At 43.8% G+C, this 19,435-nt stretch overlaps 1 protein-coding gene across 2 annotated transcripts; it reads left to right on the top strand.

Annotated features, from left to right (window-relative positions):
• Positions 1 to 3,883: 3,883 nt before the first annotated feature.
• Positions 3,884 to 18,719, top strand: LOC130291146 (serine/threonine-protein kinase Nek1-like). 2 transcript variants are annotated; one of them, XM_056539604.1, is made up of 4 exons: positions 3,884 to 4,134; positions 9,529 to 10,677; positions 16,613 to 16,798; positions 18,291 to 18,719. In XM_056539604.1, exons 2-4 carry the CDS (start codon positions 9,546 to 9,548, stop codon positions 18,461 to 18,463), a joined length of 1,491 nt encoding a protein of 496 aa, XP_056395579.1. In that variant the 5' UTR covers positions 3,884 to 4,134; positions 9,529 to 9,545; the 3' UTR covers positions 18,464 to 18,719. The 2 variants fall into 2 exon arrangements, with proteins under 2 accessions (XP_056395579.1, XP_056395580.1); XM_056539605.1 differs by having other exon boundaries at positions 4,129 to 4,259.
• The last annotated feature ends 716 nt before the right edge of the window (positions 18,720 to 19,435 follow it).

The following is a 19,435-nucleotide window of genomic DNA, read 5'->3' as shown; positions in this document are numbered from 1 at the left end:
GCCTGAACCTCCATGGGATTGAGAGAGCATCAATTGCTACTGGGTTGCCTTCCCTGTACAGGGAGCAAAATCTCACCACTTTGGTGTTGAACCTCGTTGCCATAAGATCTATTTCTGGCATACCCCACCTGAGTGTTATTTGTTTGAATATTTTTGGATGGAGAGACCATTCTCCAGTTGAAAGTCCTCTGCTCAGGTGGTCGGCGATCACATTGAGAGATCCCCGAATGTGAACTGCCGACAGATGGGTTAGGTTCCTCTCTGCCCAATCCAAGATCAGACCCACCTCTCTGCTTCCCTGCTTGTTGGTGTACAATACAGCCGTCATGCTGTCAGATTGGATCTTTACTGCTTTCCCTTGAAGAAGAGAAGCAAAATGGAGGAGTGCTAATCTGATGGCTCGAATCTCGAGGAGATTGGAGGTTAACCCTCTCTCCTGTGGACACCAAGATCCACGCACTGTCAGATCCAAGAGATGCGCTCCCCAACCTACAAGGGACGCGTCGGTGGTAAGTATGATCCAAGAGGGTTGGATCATTGACTAGCCGTCCTCGAGGTGAGACCACCATCTGAGAGAGGATCGGACTAGATAAGACAGGGAGTGGCACTTGTTTAGGCCCGAGGGCCTGAGATTCCATGTGGGGAGCACCTCTGATTGAAGAGGGCGTAGATGCCAAAGAGCCCAAGGAACCGCATCCACGGTAGCGGACATAAGTCCCAACATCCGCATGAGAGTGCGAATGGATACTCTCCGGGGTACAGAGAGAAAAAGGGCCGATTCTTGAACCCGAGATTTCCTCTCGGGAGAGAGGTAAAGTGTCATGGAGATTGAGCCGACTATGAAGCCGAGGAACCTCACTGAGGTCGTTGGGAGGAAATTGGATTTGGCCCAATTGACTATCCACCCTAACTGGTGAAGGAAGGATACTGCTAGTTGCAGATGTTGGGACAGGATCGCAGAAGAAGAAGCTCTGAGGAGCCAATCGTCTAGGTAGGGAACAATGCTGAGCCCCTGGAGCCTTAGAGCAGCAACTATCGCTACCACCACTTTGGTAAATGTGTGTGGGGCCGAAGAAATTCCAAACGGGAGGGCTACAAACTGGAGGTGTTTTAGAACTCCCCCTACCTGAACTGCGATCCTTAGATACTTTCTGGATACCGGATGAATAGGAATATGAAGGTAAGCATACTTTAGATCCAGAGTAGCCAGGTAATCCCCTGGCAAGATGAGGTTGACCACAGATTGAATAGTTTCCATACGAAAGCGTTTGTGCTTTACGTACTGATTGAGATATCTCAGATCTATAATCATCCGCCAGTCTCCTGTTACCTTGGGAACTAGGAAGACTGGAGAATAAATTCCTGACCAAGCTCCGCAAGAGGAACTTCCTCTAAGGCAATCTTCTGGATGTATTCCAGAATGTAAGTTTCTAGCGCCACCTGTTTGATTGGTGAAAGAACTCTTGTCTCCACATATTTGGATGGGGGAATTGATTCGAAGTCTATCGAATAACCATCCGAGATTAATCTCAGGACCCAAGGGTCCTGAATGTGGAGGGACCAGGCGCTTAAAAAATGGTGAAGACGACCACCAACCGGAATCTGGGGGGCAGGATGAGAAAGTGGAAAGGTCACCTCGGCAGGGAACCCAGAGCTTCGTAGAAGCCCGTAGTCAGAGCTTTCTGTTGTCTTTGGGGCCATGGGAGCGTTTTCCGCCCCGGCGTTGATTACCCCAGTCTCTCTGAGGCTTAGGCTGGGGGGCTGATCCGCCCCCAGAACGCCGCCCCCGACCACGAAAGGAGGAATAAGGAAGGGATTTGCCTTTCTTGTCCGAAAGTCCCTCCATAATGCGGACCAACTCAGCTCCGAAAAGAATGCCGGGTTCGTAAGGCATAACACATAAGGTGTTCTTGGAAGAGTTGTCGACCTTCCAAGGTTTTAACCACAGAGGACGTCGTCCAACAGAAGCCAGGGCCATGGACTTGGAGGCCAACTTAAGATGCTGGGTGGAAGCATCGCACAAAAAATCAACGGCCAGATTGGCCGTCTTGAATGATGAAAGAATTTCATCCCTAGGAACCCCTTGGTCCAAATCCGACTAGATGTTAGAAAGGCGGGTCTTTAAAAAGTTTGCTACCTCTGAGCAAGCTATCGCCACTGATGCAGACGCAGAAGCAGTGGAGTAGGAGCGCCTCATGGCACAGTCAGCCTTCCGATCCATTGGATCCTGCAAGGAAGACCCATCCTCAGCAGGGACCACTGTACTCTTGGACAGTTTGGCAACTGCCATGTCAACCTTAGGGACAGGGCCCCAGGAAGAAAGCTGAGTTTCCTGTATAGGAAACATGGTCTTAAATCTTTTGGTTAAGACCGGACCCTTTTCTGTTTTTTTCCATTCCGTTCTAAGTACGGACAGAAGGGTATCATCCGCTTTAAAGACCCTAGGTCCCTTAGAGGTCTTGGAGGTAGAGGCTTCCCCGGGATCAACATCCTGGTCCCCCGACCGGATGGATCTCAGAAGACGCTGGGTCTTTTCCAGCGGAAAAAAATAGGAGGCAGCAACCTCCTCATCCGAAGAAGAGGACTTGGAATCTTCTCTCTCTTAATCCACAGACGTCTCCATTCTGGGAGGTGAAGAAGGTCTGGCGCGTTTCTGAGAGACAACGTGTTTCAGCTCCTCAATAGAGGCTTGCATGGCCGACATGTTAGAGGAGACCCACACATACATATCTTGGACTGTAGGCTCAGTCTGGTGGGAAGGTAGAGATTTAGCCCTACAAGGAGGGCACCTGGAAAATTCATAATTATCCTCAAGGGGAATATTGCAGTCATGGCAAGAAAGGTGCTTGCGCTTGGCGGACTTTTTTTCCAAGCCTTCACGATCCCCTGAGCCCTCGGTCGACATATCTAGATAAATATGAGAGAAGGATTAGATAATGTAGCGGCAAGAAAAAAATTGCGGCTAGATAAAATATAATTTTAAATACCCAGGTTTTCAGCAAGAAAACAGGTAAGCAATAGAAATAGGGAAACAGTAGTATTCGCAAGGATGCACTACTAGACTCAAAAGGACAGGACTGTAGAAGTACCAACAGCTCTGCGCTCTAGGAGGCTGAATGACAGCCTAGGGGGAGTTTAAATATCCCCCTAGATGGCGCCAAACCAAGACTCCGCCCCCAAGGCGGGGTTACAGGAGAAATAAAGGAATTCTGCTCAAAGCAGGATTAAAAGGAAGCCTAAGCTAGAGGGCTATAAGAAGAAGCTCCCCGCTCGGTTTCGCCGCATTATGCATAATAAAACGGCGCAAAAACCGAGCCGGGGACTAAAGAGAGAACCAGGAAGTTACATCAGACGCCGCTGACGCACTTCCGGCCGGGGCCGCGGTGGAGTCGCGGCTCCGGGAGTCACAGGCGCAGATAGGCGCAAAGAATGCCCAATGCAAGTAAGAAAGAAACCCCCCCCCCTACTCATATAACAGGAGTAAGAGGGTCACCATCTGTCCCACTGTCCGGGAGGACAGAAAATAACACAATGGGACAGAAGGTGACCCTCTTACTTATACAGGGTGTTGTGGGTGTGTTTTCACTGATTATTTAATTAAGTTTAATAAAACTTCCATCTGTCCTAACCAGTTCGCGGGGGGGGTGGAATACCCCATCTGTGCTACTGGTTAGGACATAAGGGAATGTGGCTGTTAGTCACATGGCAGTAATAGCTGTTATCTGATTGGCTGCTGCTAAGCAGTAATGAGATTGTGGCTGTTAGTCACATGGCAGTAACAGCTGCTATCTGATTGGCTGTTGGTAAGCAGTAATGAGATTGTGTCTGTTTGTCACATGGCAGCTGATTGGCTGCTGCTAAGCAGTAATGTTATCGTGGCTGTTAGTCACATGGCAGTAATAGCTGTTATCCGATTGGCTGCTGATAAGCAGTAATGTGATTGGTAGCGGCGGGCTGTCATCTGATTGGCTGCTCTTGTCTCCGCCTTCCACAGTACAGGACTCCGTTGCCCTGGAGATTGGAAACAGCCCAGAACGGAATAACAATAGTGAAGCCGAGAAGTAACGTGATCCGGGGCCGAGCGCGGTGATGTGACCGGAGGAGGACGGGACACTGCGGAGGCGCAGGCTACAGGTATGACCGGGGGAGACATCCTGTATACCGAGCACGGTGCACATCGCTGACGTTACCAGGCCCGGAGGAGTTGTGTAGTATTCGGGGACGGGGCGGGGCTTGTGTGACGGCTGCTCTGCTCTCCGGTAAGTGTCACCGCGTCAATGACGTCACCATTCATGTAAACACCGACAGTACAAACCCTGAAAGCAGTGCAATAGATAAACAGCGCCCCTACATGAGGCAGTGTGCCCTGACCTGTGGCTTCCTAGCTGTTATAGAACTACAACTCCCATCATGCCTTCTGCTGTCAGGATTTGGAAGCTGGAACTCTGTCGCTATTTTTCTTTTCTTTTGCTTTTTCATTATTTGGTTACATAAAGTGGCCAAAGTCTGTCTGGCCATGCTGGGAGTTGTAGTTCTGCAACAGCTAGAAACACACTGTTTGGAAAACACTGCCCTAAGGGTGGATTAAAGGACAAGTATCATGTAAAAAACATATCCCCTCTCCGAAGGATAAGGTATTAGTTTTAGATCGCGGGGGGTCCAAGCGCTGGGGGCCCCCCTGCAATCTCCTATACAGCGGTGCGTCACGACCCCCGCCTGGAGCAGGGGCCGCCACACTCCCTCCATACAGCTCTATGGGAGAGTCGTTCCCCAATCTTCAGCTTTCCCATAGACCTATATAGAAGGGGCGTGGCAGCCCCCGCTTTGGGCAGGGGTCGTGACGCACCGCTGTATAAGCCCCAGCACTCGGACCCCTTGTCCTTTTACCCCTACAGAGATATTCCAGGAGGAGATTACATCTCCATCGGAGCCATGGCCATGCAGACGTCACCGTTGACAGCAATGCAGTCCGAGTAGGAATTACGCCAAAAGAATAAACACGTTTAGGAATTTCGACGGCAGAAATTTGGCAGCGTTAATGTGTCAGCGGAAAATTCACACCAATTACATATTCTGGGCGGAGATTCTTTGGTGGGAAAGCACCTTTAGGGTCTACTCGCACGGCAGAATTTCCGCATGCGGATTTCCGCCTCAAATCAAAGCCCATAGACTTCTATGGGATTCCGCACTCCCATTCACACTTCTAAATTAGCCCAGACATATCAAAAGTTTTGATTGCATTGGGTCTCACTCCTGAGACCACCTGGGAAAGTGTACGGCATTGAGCTCCACTCCTTTGACGGCAGACAGGTCCGATCCTAGACTTATGCAGAGGATAGGTCGGATTTGATTGACAGATGAGGAGAGAGCCACGCACTGTTGACTGTTGTAAACTTCCTTGGCTTAGGGTGTGTTCACATGGGCGGATTACCTGCTGAATTTCTGCAGAGTTTATGCTGCGGAAAATCTGCAGCGGATTTTGCTACCATTGACTTCAATGGGTCAGCAGAAAATCCACTGCAGAGGCAGATTTGCAGATTTTCCTTCGGACTCATTGAAGCCAATGGTATCAAAATGCACTGCAGATTTTCTGCAGCAGATACACTGCGGAAATTCTGCAGGTAATCCGCCTGTGTGAATGTACCCTTATAACTAGCGATCACAGTAGGTCTCAAGAGTGAGACCCCATGCAATCAAAACTTTTGACAAGTCTGGGCAACATGTTTAGATGTTTTTTTACACACTAGTAACCTTTTACTTATTCATGGCATATTGTTACATTAATACATTAAAGGCCAATTGTTACCAAAAACAACTTATCCCCTATACACAGGATAGGGGATAAGTGTTTGTTTGATCGTGGGGGGGTCCGATAACTGGGACCCCCCGCGATCTCCTGCACAGGGCCATGGCTCTCCCCTGCAGGAAACGTGCCGGCCACAGCATGACATGCGACCGACACGCCTCCTCCATGTAGTTCTATGGGAGAGGCAGCGTTCATGCCTCCCCGCCTCTCCCATAGACCTGTATGGGGAGGGGGCGTACTGTTGACCTCTCTAGGTTGACGCTACTTGCATTACGCTTTCACTGAGTGCTAATGCGGGGGCCCCGTTCAGGAGATCCTGTGGATAGGCGATAAGTGTTCTAATGCTTCAGATGTCCTTTAAAGAAGAATGGGGCAGTTTTCCAGCTATTAAATACAGTGAACACCGTCCATCTGCATCCGAGACCTGAGATAACTCTGATCCCAGTTTCCTAACCATCAAGAGGCCACTTGTAAAGGGATACTCCGGCATTTACCTTTTTTCAATATCATGCCATTTAAAAAAAAAGAAATAATAATAATATAATAATAATAATAAAACAAAATACACTACTTATCTTATGCTGCTTCCCTGTAGCCTCTGGTATTGCTGCCCCAGCCTCCACTAAGATCCTCTTCCTGGTTGCTGAGGGGTCAATGCATCAAACTGCAACTCAGTTAATCACTGGCTGCAGTGGTGGGCTCTGTGCTGGCACATGGCTTGTCAGTTAGCCTGCTGTGTGAGTCAGGGACGTGTCACAGAGCCCTGCTTGTCCTCGGTGCACAGTGTCCTGCTTGTTACTGAAAAATTTACAAACTTTTAACCAATGTATAATACAAATATACATATAATGGTATTACAGTATTTACATTGCATAAAAAGTTATTGCAAACAACAGGTACACTTTAAGGACTCGGCAAGTTTCAGTTTAACATTTTCGTTTATTTCCCTCTGCGCTCATTTTCCCTCTTAAGGATTATTTTGTGTTAAAATAAAACTGAAATTTTGCTACTTTTTAAGGGTTTTGTTTTTATGTAGCGCACTATACAGTAAAACTGGCATGTGCTCTTTATTCTGTAAGTTAGTAGGATTAAAATTCTATTCATCTTTTAAATGCTTTACCACTATAGAACTACTGTTAAAAACATATACTCTGTAAAAAAAAAAAAAAAAAAAAAAATGTACTCACCTGCTGCCAATACCCTGCTGGTGGCATTCTGCCAGTGCCATTCCTGCTGCTCAGCACTTCCTGCTCACTTTTTGCCACATCAGTTATTGGGGACTTCCTATTTGCTGGGGCATAGAACAGAACAGGTAAGTACCCTTTTTTTTTTACGCCTTACATTCTTGTACTGTTAGGGTCTATTCACACGTACAGTATTCTGTGAAGATTTGACGCACAGGATTTGAAACTGTGTTCAGTCATTTAGTTTACATTGAAATCTGCAGCAGAAAATCCTGCGCATCAAATCTGCGCAGAATACTGTACGTGTGAATGGACCATTAAAGGGGTTATCGGGAGGAGAAAAAAAAACGTATCCTTCATTGTCGCTCTATTCACCAGTCCCCCGAGTGCTCGAGCCCCCACCTTCAGAGATGAGCAAGAGTGACAGCCCCTTTAGCCAATTACCAGCTGAGACGGGTCCTCTCCCATCGGTTGGACCACCTGCGACTAGACACTTATTCCCTGTCCTGTCTATAGGGGGCACATTTAACTATATAAATAATGATGTGGACAAACCCTTTGGGGATGTTTACACAGGCAAAAGGCATACTGTTTTTGAAGCTAAAAACATGCAAATCTTCACTTAAAAAACAGCACAAAGGCCGCCATTTATCATTGTAGGTGTAAGTGAAGCATTTTTCTACATCTTTTTTTGTGTGCTGATAATGTGTAGGAGCAACAAATTTATTAAATGGTCACAGAGCATTTGATACATTTTGTGCAGGTCACATTTTCTGAAATTTCTCTCTTCACATACACCAAAAAGCTAAGCTAAGTCTGGGCTGGTGTCGTTTTAGAGACTTTTCAGTAGCTTTGCGCCTTTTTTGAGCCTTTTCACAAAAAGGCTCAGTTCATAAAACCCTTCCATATCATGTGTATTGCCAAAATCAGTGGATTGCAACTCAAAATCAGCAGAAAAGTATAAACCAAAAGGCGCAAATAAACCCTGTTTGGGCCTTTTTTGCACTAAAGACAATGATAAATGTCGCCAATGTCGCCTTGATAAACCCAGCTCCAATTTGACTCAGTGGAAGACAGAAAGATGCTAAATAAAGAAGTGACTTGTCAAATCATAATAATAATTATATTGTGATAATTAGTTCTCATACCGAAGTCTCTGAAAAAAGAAAAAAAAAATATCCTATACCCTATAATATTAAAGAATATTATCAGCCCTCTAGGTAAAATAGAAACAAAAAAATACAACTGTGAAAAAATCCAATTTATTAAAAAATAAAAATATGTAATAAATAAGGCCTCGTTCACAATGCAAGCTCTATTTTTATTTTTTTTTCTCCACTAAATTCCTGTAAAATTACCAGATCAGCGATGGACCCCATGCAAGTGAATGGGTCCGTTGGGTCCCAATAGTAGCCATTTGCATCCGAACCATTTTAGGGTCTGATCGGCTTAACCAAAAAAAAAAAAAGTGCCGATCAGACCCTTAACGGGTCGGATGCGAACTGTAATGTGAACGAGGCCTAGGACAGGAAAAACATTAGCAGAAATAAACCTAACCACTGGCCCCTTGCGGATACAGAAATCTAAGTAATGAATACCTGTTAATGTTAAAAGTACGGATCGACCGATATCGTTTTTTTAGGGCCGATACCGATAATCGGTGGAGGTTAGGGCCGATAACTTATACCGATATTCCGGTATAAGTTATCGGCTATTTATCCCCCCGCGACACCGCTGCAGATCATTGATTTAAAGCGGGCGCTTTAAATCAATGCACTGCAGTGGCTTTTGCGATGCCATAGGCCAAAATCGTGATTATCGGCCATACCGATAATCGGTCGATCCCTAGTTAAAAGTATAGAGTATATAAAATTAGAGAATAAATAAAAAATTATATAAGAGACATTGATCCTAAAGTGAAAAAGGCAGGCACGTCACTGGTAAAAAAATGAGTAAGCGTAAAAGTGAAAAAAACGTGCAATCTTGGTAACGTACGAGAAGTGAGAACATATATGGCTCGAAGTATGTATGTAAAAAGTTCCTGTTACTCTTTAAAGTTTACAGAGTAACAGAAGGCTATTCTTCATGAAAAAAGGATGAAAGCTGTAGAGGTGATGAATCAGGAGGTGGGACGAGAGCTCAGAAAGAGGGAGGAGCTAGGGAACTGCTGAGACAACACCACATTGACAATTAAAGGACTACACAAATTCCTGGCAGGGTATTTCAAGCAAAATAATGGTGAAACCAGTACAATTAGTGATAACACTATATTAGTAAGTTATATATCTAGGGATGATAAAAGTTTTATTTAAATACAATTTTTTGATTTTGGAATACCACTTTAATGTTCTACCCTACTGGTTATTTCAGACATGTACATACTTTGCTTAGTATTAAAATAGACACAAGACCATTTTAGCTTTGGTGTAGTATCATGTATTAGGGAGAGGATACATTTTATATTCAGACATTAGCTCGGGCAGACTTTTCATTCTAGGTTCCATATGTCCAGATCTTACCATAATGTTTCGATTGTAGGTAGGTGTGGACTCATCATGGAGAACTATGAGAAGATTTTGACAATTGGGCGAGGTGCCACAGCTGAAGTGTTCCTAATGAGAAATATGGAGACCAAGAAGACGTATGCTGTGAAGAAGATTAAAGTAGATGCCTCCAAGCGAATGAGGACCAAGGAGTGTGTTTTACAGGAAGCAACTATCTTACGTAAACTTATACACCCAAATGTTGTAGTGTGCCACGAATACTTCTGTGACCCAGAGGATGAACATGTTTTTATTGTCCAGGACTATTGTGATGGAGGGACATTGGATGATCACATCAAACTGAGGAAAGGCGTTTTCTTCTCCGAAGACGTTGTCATGGACTGGTTTATTCAGTTGACTATGGCCATTCAGTACATCCATTCCATGAAAATCCTCCACAGAGATATCAAGACTTCAAATGTCTTCTTAACTAAAAAGGGCATGATTCGACTTGGAGATTTTGGTATATCCAAGGTAATGAACAGCACCTTTGATATGGCAAGTACTTGTGTGGGAACACCGTATTACCTCAGTCCAGAGCTGTGTCAGGATATTCCATACAGCTCCAAATCAGACATTTGGGCCCTGGGGTGTGTGCTGTATGAAATTTGCGCCCTGAAGCCCGCCTTCGATGCAACCAATTTAATAAGTCTGTTTTACAAAATTGTCACAGGGAACCATCAGCCACTGCCAGACTGCTACTCTGCCGATTTACACTTGTTGGTTAAAACTGTTTTAGACAAGTGTCCAGAATCAAGACCTAGTGCAAACAGCATACTCAGCTTAGGTTTTGTTCAGGAACATTTAAAACAGTTTATCAAAAAACATGAATCTCACCTTTACAAACAGAACTTGGAAAAGAAGGATAATAGAGAGGTCTGTCCTAAGGAAAGTCGGAGTAAAACTTCTATGGCTTGTTATGGAATGAACAAAGAGGAGTCTCGCTGTAAATCTGCGCCACCAACGTCCTATAAACCAGATGTTGGCTCTTGTGAATTGTGGGATCCTGATGAATTTTCAAGTACCGGTGATAGATCGGATTACTCTGAGGACTTTGACAAAGACAGTATTTCTTCTATAGAAGAGGATCTTGAGGGAGATACAAGTCTGCTGCACCAGAATGATGACATTCCAGAAGAGATTGGTAAGATGCCAAACAAAGTCAATGTATTATTCCCAATCCAAGCCTTCCATGTGTGATCTGCTTGAAACTACAATTTCTTGCATCCCTGTGGAGAATGATCTCCCTCCCACCCAGCGGTTGCTCCACCCATTAAAGCACAGGCATGCTCTCTTTCAACACCTAACTAGTGATGTTATTTCTCGGTCCACACTGTAACCTGGGAAAAGCCTGAGATACAAAAAATTTACATCATGGCACAGGTACAGACATTATATTATAAACTACACTAACTTTACAGCCCCTGTAGAATAGTCAAATAAAAAACTAAAATACCCCTTTAATACAAAACTAGCTTTGTGATTGTACAAATTGGATGCCCTTTTATATCGTATTTACCAGCTTGTTAAAAGGCCTCCCATATCTAAAGGAATATACTGTGACATACTCATAAGTGTCTATGGGCCAAATGTATGTCAAACAAGTGTTTCTATGGAACTATTTTTTTTTTTTTTTTTTTTTTTTTTTTTTTTTTCTTTTGCTGCATAGAGTAACAAGTCTATAATATAATGTAGGAAATGCTGCAATAAACCATTTATTTTTTATTTATTTACAATGCACATGATTGACAGATTGTGGCATACTGTAGCATAAGTTTTTGCATTCAGTAGAGTATTCATTCTTTCTAGGTAAAAAAAAATAAAAGTATACCTCAACTATATAATTAAATATACTTATTTGAATATGCTACAGGGGCTGAAAATTTTGTGTAGTTCATAATATATTGTCTGTACCTGTGCTTCATGGTGGTTTCGCAATTTCTTCTGTGATTTTTGCTTCAAGATTTATTTTTTACATACAAAATAACTGTCGGTTTTCCCAGTTTGCAGTGTGGCCCGAGACATTACATCACTAGGCAGGTGATCAGAGAGAGCCTCTCTTTGCTTCAATGGGTGGATCGACCGCTGGGTGGGAGAAAGATTATTCGTTTTTTTTACAACAGCTGGAGGCACCCTGGTCAGAAAACAATGGTCTATGGCATTGAAGAGATCACAGGTGTACTTCAATGGGTGGGGTGGCTGCTGTGTGGAAGGGAGAAAAGTGACTTCACACAAACAAGGAATTATGGTATTTGTAGTTTAAGGGAACAAACTCCAAAAGGAAACAGGCAGTTCATAAAAAGATAGCCTTGTCTTTATGGTAATCTCACAACATAGCCATTTAGCCCCAAGACAAGCGTGTATCCTTCCTAAGTATGTCCCTTACTGTCTGGCAGGTATGTACTAAAATTACCCTATGGTGGAAAACCCCTTTAAAGGGGTACTCCACTGGAAAACATTTATTTTATTTTTTTAAATCAGCTGGTGCCAGAAAGATGAACAGATTTGTAAATGACTTCTATTTAAACATCTTAATCCTTCCAGTACTTGTCAGCTGCTGTATGCTCCTGACTAAGTTCTTTTCTTTTTTTATTTCTTTTCGGTCTGACCACATTGCTCTCTGCTGACACCTCTGTCCATTTTAGGAATTTTCCAGAGTAGGCGCAAATCCCCATAGCAAACCTATCCTGCTATGGACAGTTCCTGACACGGACGTGTCAGCAGAGAGCACTGTGCTCAGACAGAAAATAAATTCAAAAATAAAATAAAATTCTGTTGAGCATACAGCAGCTGATAAGTACTGGAAGGATTAAGATTTTTAAATAGAAGTAATTTACAAATCTGTTTAACTTTCTTGCACCAGTTAATTTGAAGAAAAAAAAAATGTTTTCCACTGGAGTACCCTTTTAACCACTTAGGGACCACGGACTTACAGGTACGCCCTCGCTCCCTGGTACTTAAGGACCTAGGGCGTACCTGTACGCCTGTGGGAATTTCGTTCCCCACCGTGTGCCGAGCGGGGACAGAACCGGGATAATATCTATCAGCAGGCATCCTGTGCCAATGCCCAGGGGGGTCTTGAGACCCCCCCATGTCGGCGATCGCCACAAATCGCCGGTGAATTCACACCGGCAATTTGCGGCGATTCCAGGTCATACGAGTCTCCGGTGACCTGGAAAATAAGGGGGATTGGGGTTGTCCAAGGCACTCACGATCCCCCTGAAGGGATAGGAGTGAGGTGACAGGGGTGCCACCCCTCCTATCCCTGCTATTGGTCAGTCAGAAGCGACCGACCAATAGCAGATTGGGGGGGGGGGGGGTTAAAGTTCGGTTCTCCCGTTCTTCTCACCCACAGTAGTCTGACGTAACTAGGGGTATAGTGAGCCTTAACACCCCACAGGTGTTTGACAAATTTTTTTTAAAGTTGGATGGGAAAATGAAAAAAAATTTAAAGGGGTACTCCGGTGCTTTGACATCTTATCCCCTATCCAAAGGTCACGCCCCCTCCAATAGACTTGCATTGAGGGGGGCGGAGTGTGATGTCACACGGGGCGGAGCCTTGACGTCACAATGCTCCTGCCCAGTGATCGACAGCGAAGACGATCCAGGGACTGATTTTAAACGGGGTGCGGCGTGCAAGATCACGGGGTTCCCCAGCAGCGGGACCCCCGGGATCAGGCATCTTATCCCCTATCCTTTGGATAGGAGATAAGATGTCTAAGCGCCGGAGTACCCCATTACAAAAAACATTTTCACTAAAATGCTGGTGCTCCCTAAATTTTTCATTTTCACAAGGGAAAATAGGAAAAAAGCCCCCCCAAAATTTGTAACCCCATTTCTTCTGAGTAAGAACATACCCCAAATGTGGATGTAAAGTGCTCTGCGGGCGAACTTCAATGCTCAGAAGAGAGGAGCGCCATTGGGCTTTCGGAGAGAAAATTTGTCCGGAATTGAAGGACACGTGTGTTTACAAAGCCCCCATAGTGCCAGAACAATGGACCCCCACCCCCCCCCCATGTGACCCCATTTTGGAAAATACACCCATCACAGAATGTAATAGGGGGTGCAGTGAGCATTTATGCCCCACAGGTGTCGGACAGATTTTTGGAACAATGGTCCATGAAAAATGTAATTTTTCATTTGCACAGCCCACTGTTCCAAAGATCTGTCAAACGCCAGTGGAGTGTAAATACTCAATGCACCCCTTATTAAATGTGAGGGGTGTAGTTTCCAAAATGGGGTCACATGTGGGGGTGTCCACTGGTCTGGCACCACGGGCCGCGAGCATCGTACACAGGAGGTCCGCCATTAACCCCTCAGATGCTGTGATCAGTACAGATCACGGCATCTGCGGCAATGCGCATGTTAAAATAGATGATCGGATCGGCAGCAGCGCTGCCGCGGCAATCCGATCGTCTGTAATGACGGACGGAGGTCCCCTCACCTGCCTCCGTCTCCTCGGGTCTTCTGCAGAGCAGAAGATAACCGATAATACTGACTAGTGCTATGCTCTATACATAGCACTGAACAGTATTAGCAATCAACTGACTGCTATAGATAGTCCCCTATAGGGACATAAAGAGTGTAAAAATCCGCTCCCCCCCAAAAAAAATGAAAATTGTCAGTTTTTCCCATTTTACCCCCAAAAAGCGTAAACAATTTTTTTTATAAACATATTTGGTATCGCCACATGCGTAAATGTCCGAACTATCAAAATATAATGTTAATGATCCCGTACGGTGAATGGCGTAAACGTAAAAAATAAAGTCCAAAAATGCAGCTTTTTTGTCACATTTTATTCCCCAAAAAATGATCTAAAAGTTTTATATATGCAAATGTGGTATCAATAAAAAGTACAGATGATGGCACAAAAAATGAGCCCTCATACCGCCCTATATACGGAAAAATGAAAAAGTTATAGGTGGTCAAAATAGGGCGATTTTAGATTACTGATTTTTGTACAAAAAGTTTTAGATTGTTTTTTAAGTGGTACAAAAATATAAAAGTATCTAGCCTTGGGTATTTTAATCGTATTGAGCCACATAATAAAGAACACAGTCATTTTTACCATAAATTGTACAGTGTGAAAACTAAACCCTCCAAAATGTGCAAATTTTCGGTTTTCATTTAAACTTCCTCCCAAAAAAAATATTTTTTTGGGTTCACCGTACATTTATGGTAAAATGAGAGGTTTCATTACAAAGTACAATTGGTCTCGAAAAAAAAACAAGCCCTTATATGGGTCTGTAGATGGAAATATAAAAAAGTTATGGATTTTAGAAGACGAGGAGGAAAAAACGAAAACGCTAAAATAAAATTGGCCTGGTCCTTAAGGTTAAAATGGGCTTGGTCCTTAAGGGGTTAAATCAACTGGTGCCAGAATGTTAAACAAACAGATTAATAGATGACTTCTATTAAAAAATCTTAATCCTTCCAGTACTTATTAGCTGCTGAATACTACAGAGGAAATTCTTTTCTTTGTAGGAACTGTCCAGAGCAGCATATGTTTGCTATGGGGATTTTCTTCTACTCCGGACAGTTCTTCAAATGGACAGAGATGTCAGCAGAGAGCACTGTGGTCGTGATATCAGCAGAGAGCTCTGTGTTCCAAAAAGAAAAGAAATTCCTCTTTTAGTATTCAGCAGCTAATAAGTACTGGAAGGATTAAGATTTTTTTTAATAGAAGTCATTTACAAATCTGTTTAACTTTCTGGCACAGGTTGATTAAAAAAAAAAAAAGTTTTCAACCATCGTACTCCTTTAAGGTAAAAATGGGCTTGGACCTTTAAGGGGTTAAAGTGGGGTGTGAGAGAAACATTACTGCTTAGTTAGGCGCGTGTGTCGTTTTTAGGACATCAATAGGGGGAGATTTATCAGGGTGCAAAGGAAAAGTAGAGTACAGTGCTCCCTCAACTTACAATGGCCTCAACATACAATAGTTTCAACATACAATGATCTTTTCTGGACCATTGTAAGTTGAAACCAGACTCAACATACAATGTACGGACAGTTTAGATCTGCATAACCTGTCAATGGCTGGAAGAACCGACCAATCAGAATGGGCATTCACTGGTAAAACACCTGTATTACTGAAACATGTGCACTGACTGATGTCTGGTAGTGCCCCCTACAGTACAAGGAGGTATTACATGTTCTGTACACTTCACCTGTTCCAGGGTTACCTGCTCCTTTGGACCCCAAGTGAGGGCGGCTCCATGTTACTTTTTTAGGACATTGTGTATACTGTGCCGGACCCTGAAGAAGCTCCTGTCCTCAACATAGACCAGTGTTTCCCAATTAGGGTGCCTCCAGCTGTTGCAAAACTACAACTCCCAGCATGCCCGGACAGCCTTCGGCTGTCCGAGCATGCTGGGAGTTGTAGTTTTGCAACAGCTGGAGGCTCCCTGCTTGGGAAACACTGACATAGACAGTTATTTACAGCTCCCAGCAGATCTTTCTTACTTTTATATGTAAGGATTTGCTTTATCTATATTAGTTATCTACTTATTTTTCTTTCATCCTCACTTTTTCCTATTTTTTTTATGACATTTTGGAGCCTTTAGAACCAATTACCAGGTTTCCATAGAGTTCTGGTCTCAACATACAATGGTTTCAACATACAATGGTTGTCCTGGAACCAATTAATATTGTAACTTGAGGGACCACTGTAACTGCCCAGTCAGGTCACTGCTTTCATCTTTAGATTACAAGTTACTTTGTCCTTTTCTTCCTGATGTGAAGCAAGAGAAGAATAGCGGCTTTTAACAATCCGAAAATTAAAGCAAAATAATGAATAATAGTATTGAAACAAAATGTGGTATATGTCTTATTTTTAAATCTTTTTATTTGCTTGGTTCAGGGTCACCCTAGAACAGTGTTTTCCAACCAGGGTGCTTTTAGCTGTTGCAAAACTACAACTCCCAGCATGCCCGGACAGCCTTTGGCTGTCCGGGCATGCTGGGAATTGTGGTTTTGCAACAGCTGGAGGCTCCCTGGCTGGGAAACCCTGCTCTAGAACCTTAAAAAGATCACCGACTTTTATTAAGTTGGTTATGTACATGTTCCTTATACTCTCTAAGGTTCCGGTGATGAAGAAGCGCCAGATTACCCTGATGATTTTGAGGAGGTGGAAGGAAACACTCTAGAGATGGTTGTCAGTCATGCCAGGTCTGCTATGGATGTCTCTGCCGATAATGAAACCTTCCAAGATGGAGATGCACACTCATTGACAGAAACACTCAAAACACTACGTCAGCAGTACATAGGTACGAAAGAACCTTTTAGCGTCTGACCCTCAGAAAGATGTGTGAGAGCTTTATAAATAAAAATCTGGTTTCATCTAAAATGCTACTTGGTTTTAAAGCGATACTTTTACTTATATATAAAAACTATATGTAGAGACTCACCCCTCCATCTGACTTGTTGCAGGAGACGGGCTCCACAGTCACTCTCAATAGTCAGATAGAGCAGCAAGCTGGGGAGTGAAGTGCTATATCTAATGAGCAGTGGCGCCATGACCCTGACCGATCAGAACTTTTGTTTTAAGTGTCATTTAATGCTTGTTTACACATATATTTTATATATACATACATATATATATATATATATATATATATATATATATATATATATATTAGGGCTGCACGATATGGGGAAAATGTGCAATTGTGATTTTGGGCCTAAATATTGCGATATGCGATGCAATATAATAAAAAAAAAATGGTGAAATCCCCCCATTTCATGTCCAATCGCCTCCATTTCACATCTATCCCCCCATTTTATGCCCACCGCCTATTTCATATCTTCCCCCCCAGTCTCATTCCCCCCCCCCTTATCACATTCCTCCCCCCCCTGTCTCATTCTCCCCCCCCCCTTATCACATTCCTCCCCCCCCCTTATCACATTCCTCCCCCCCTTGTCACATTCCTCCCCCCCTTGTCACATTCTCCTCCCCCTTGTCACATTCTCCTCCCCCTTGTCACATTCTCCTCCCCCTTGTCACATTCTCCTCCCCCTTGTCACATTCCCCCCCCTTGTCACATTCCCCCCCCCCTTGTCACATTCCCCCCCCCCTTGTCACATTTCCCCCCCTTGTCACATTTCCCCCCCCCTTGTCACATTTCCCCCCCCCTTGTCACATTTCCCCCCCCCTTGTCACATTTCCCCCCCCTTGTCACATTCCCCCCCCCCTTGTCACATTCCCCCCCCCCCTTGTCACATTCCCCCCCCCTTGTCACATTCCCCCCCCCTTGTCACATTCCCCCCCCCCCCTTGTCACATTTCCCCCCCCCCCCTTGTCACATTCCCCCCCCCTTGTCACATTTCCCCTACCATGTCACATTCCCCCCCATCTGTCACATTCTCTTCCCCCCCCCCCCCCCCCTCCGGTCACTTTCTTGTACTGCAGCAATACACTTTCCCGGGCGTATTTTAAATCTTCCGCGGGATCCGGGAAACCTGGTGTATTGCTGCAGTACAAGACCTTTCCCCATCAGCCAATCACTGGCTTGACACGTGACACCACTGCGGCCAGTGATTGGCTGAAAAGGGAAAGGTCCTACTGTACTAAGAAGAGAGGAAACTCCGTAACGAACGGAGACGAATCTGCAAGGACTGGGACTAGGTGAGCAGAAGGTTTTTTTATTTTTCTCCCTGCGCCATGTGTATATATGCATATTAATTATTTAACTTTTATTTATTTTTTTTATAATTTTTTTTTTTTTTTAATGTAATTGCCTTGTGTTGTTTTTTGCCTAGGGGACGTTGGGCAGACTCTATACAATGAAATCTCCAACCATTTCCTGAAGGGCTTAACACCAGAAGACCTCCAGCCGCAGTTTGAGCATAGAATCGGCCCAGAAAGACTTGAAACGTGCTATATTCTCTTCAATATGAACCAGGATTCCTCTAAAGAGACATCGGAAAGTTAACCACAGATTCACTGTGAGGATATCAGAACCCAGAAAGCTCCATTCTAAGGAGCCATCATAACGGACCCTGTCTGCTTATTACATTGGGTCTTCAGTTTTCAGTATGCAGAGTCCTTCCTGAAGATTGAGGTTATACATATCCTTGAACACTATATGGTTATTTCATCAATTAACATGTTCTGCATAATTGCCTTAAAGGGGTTATCCAGTAAAAAACTTTTTTTAATATTTCAACTGGCTCCAGAAAGTTAAACAGATTTGTAAATGATTTCTATTAAAAAATCTTAATCCTTTCAGTACTTATGAGCTGCTGAAGTTGAGTTGTTCTTTTCTGTCTAAGTGCTCTCTGATGACACGTGTCTCGGGAACTGTCCAGAGTAGAAGCAAATCCCCATAGCAAACCTCTTCTACTCTGTGCAGTTCCCGAGACAAGCAGAGATGTCAGCAGAGAGCATTGTTGCCAGACAGAAAAGAACAACTCAACTTCAGCAGCTGATAATTATTGGAAGGATTAAGATTTTTTAATAGAAGTCATTTACAAATCTGTATAACTTTCATGAGCCAGTTGATATAAAAAAAAAGCTTTTTCCTGGAATACCCCTTTAGGGTCTATTCACACGTACAGTATTCTGTGCAGATTTGATGCACAGTATTTCAAGCTGTGTTCGGTTTACATTGAAATCTGCAGCAGAAAATCCTGCACATCAAATCTGCACAGAATACTGTACGTGTGAATAGACCATTAAAGGGGATTCCCTCAATCCTGAGCATGGCACATTGTTTTTCCTGGCTAAAATAAAAATAAATGTCAAATACACATAATTTTCAGAAATGAACACTGCTTTTGATTTCCCACACCCCAACTCAAAATTGCCCATGGCTATGCACGCTTGTTCAATATAGAAGCTGCCACTCATCTGCGACAACACTAACGTATTACCCAAACAACCACCGATGAAATTCATATTGTAT

This window comes from Hyla sarda, chromosome 9 (assembly GCF_029499605.1).
Source record: "Hyla sarda isolate aHylSar1 chromosome 9, aHylSar1.hap1, whole genome shotgun sequence".
Classification (NCBI taxonomy): domain Eukaryota; kingdom Metazoa; phylum Chordata; class Amphibia; order Anura; family Hylidae; genus Hyla; species Hyla sarda.
This window is presented reverse-complemented; position numbering and strand designations above follow the sequence as displayed.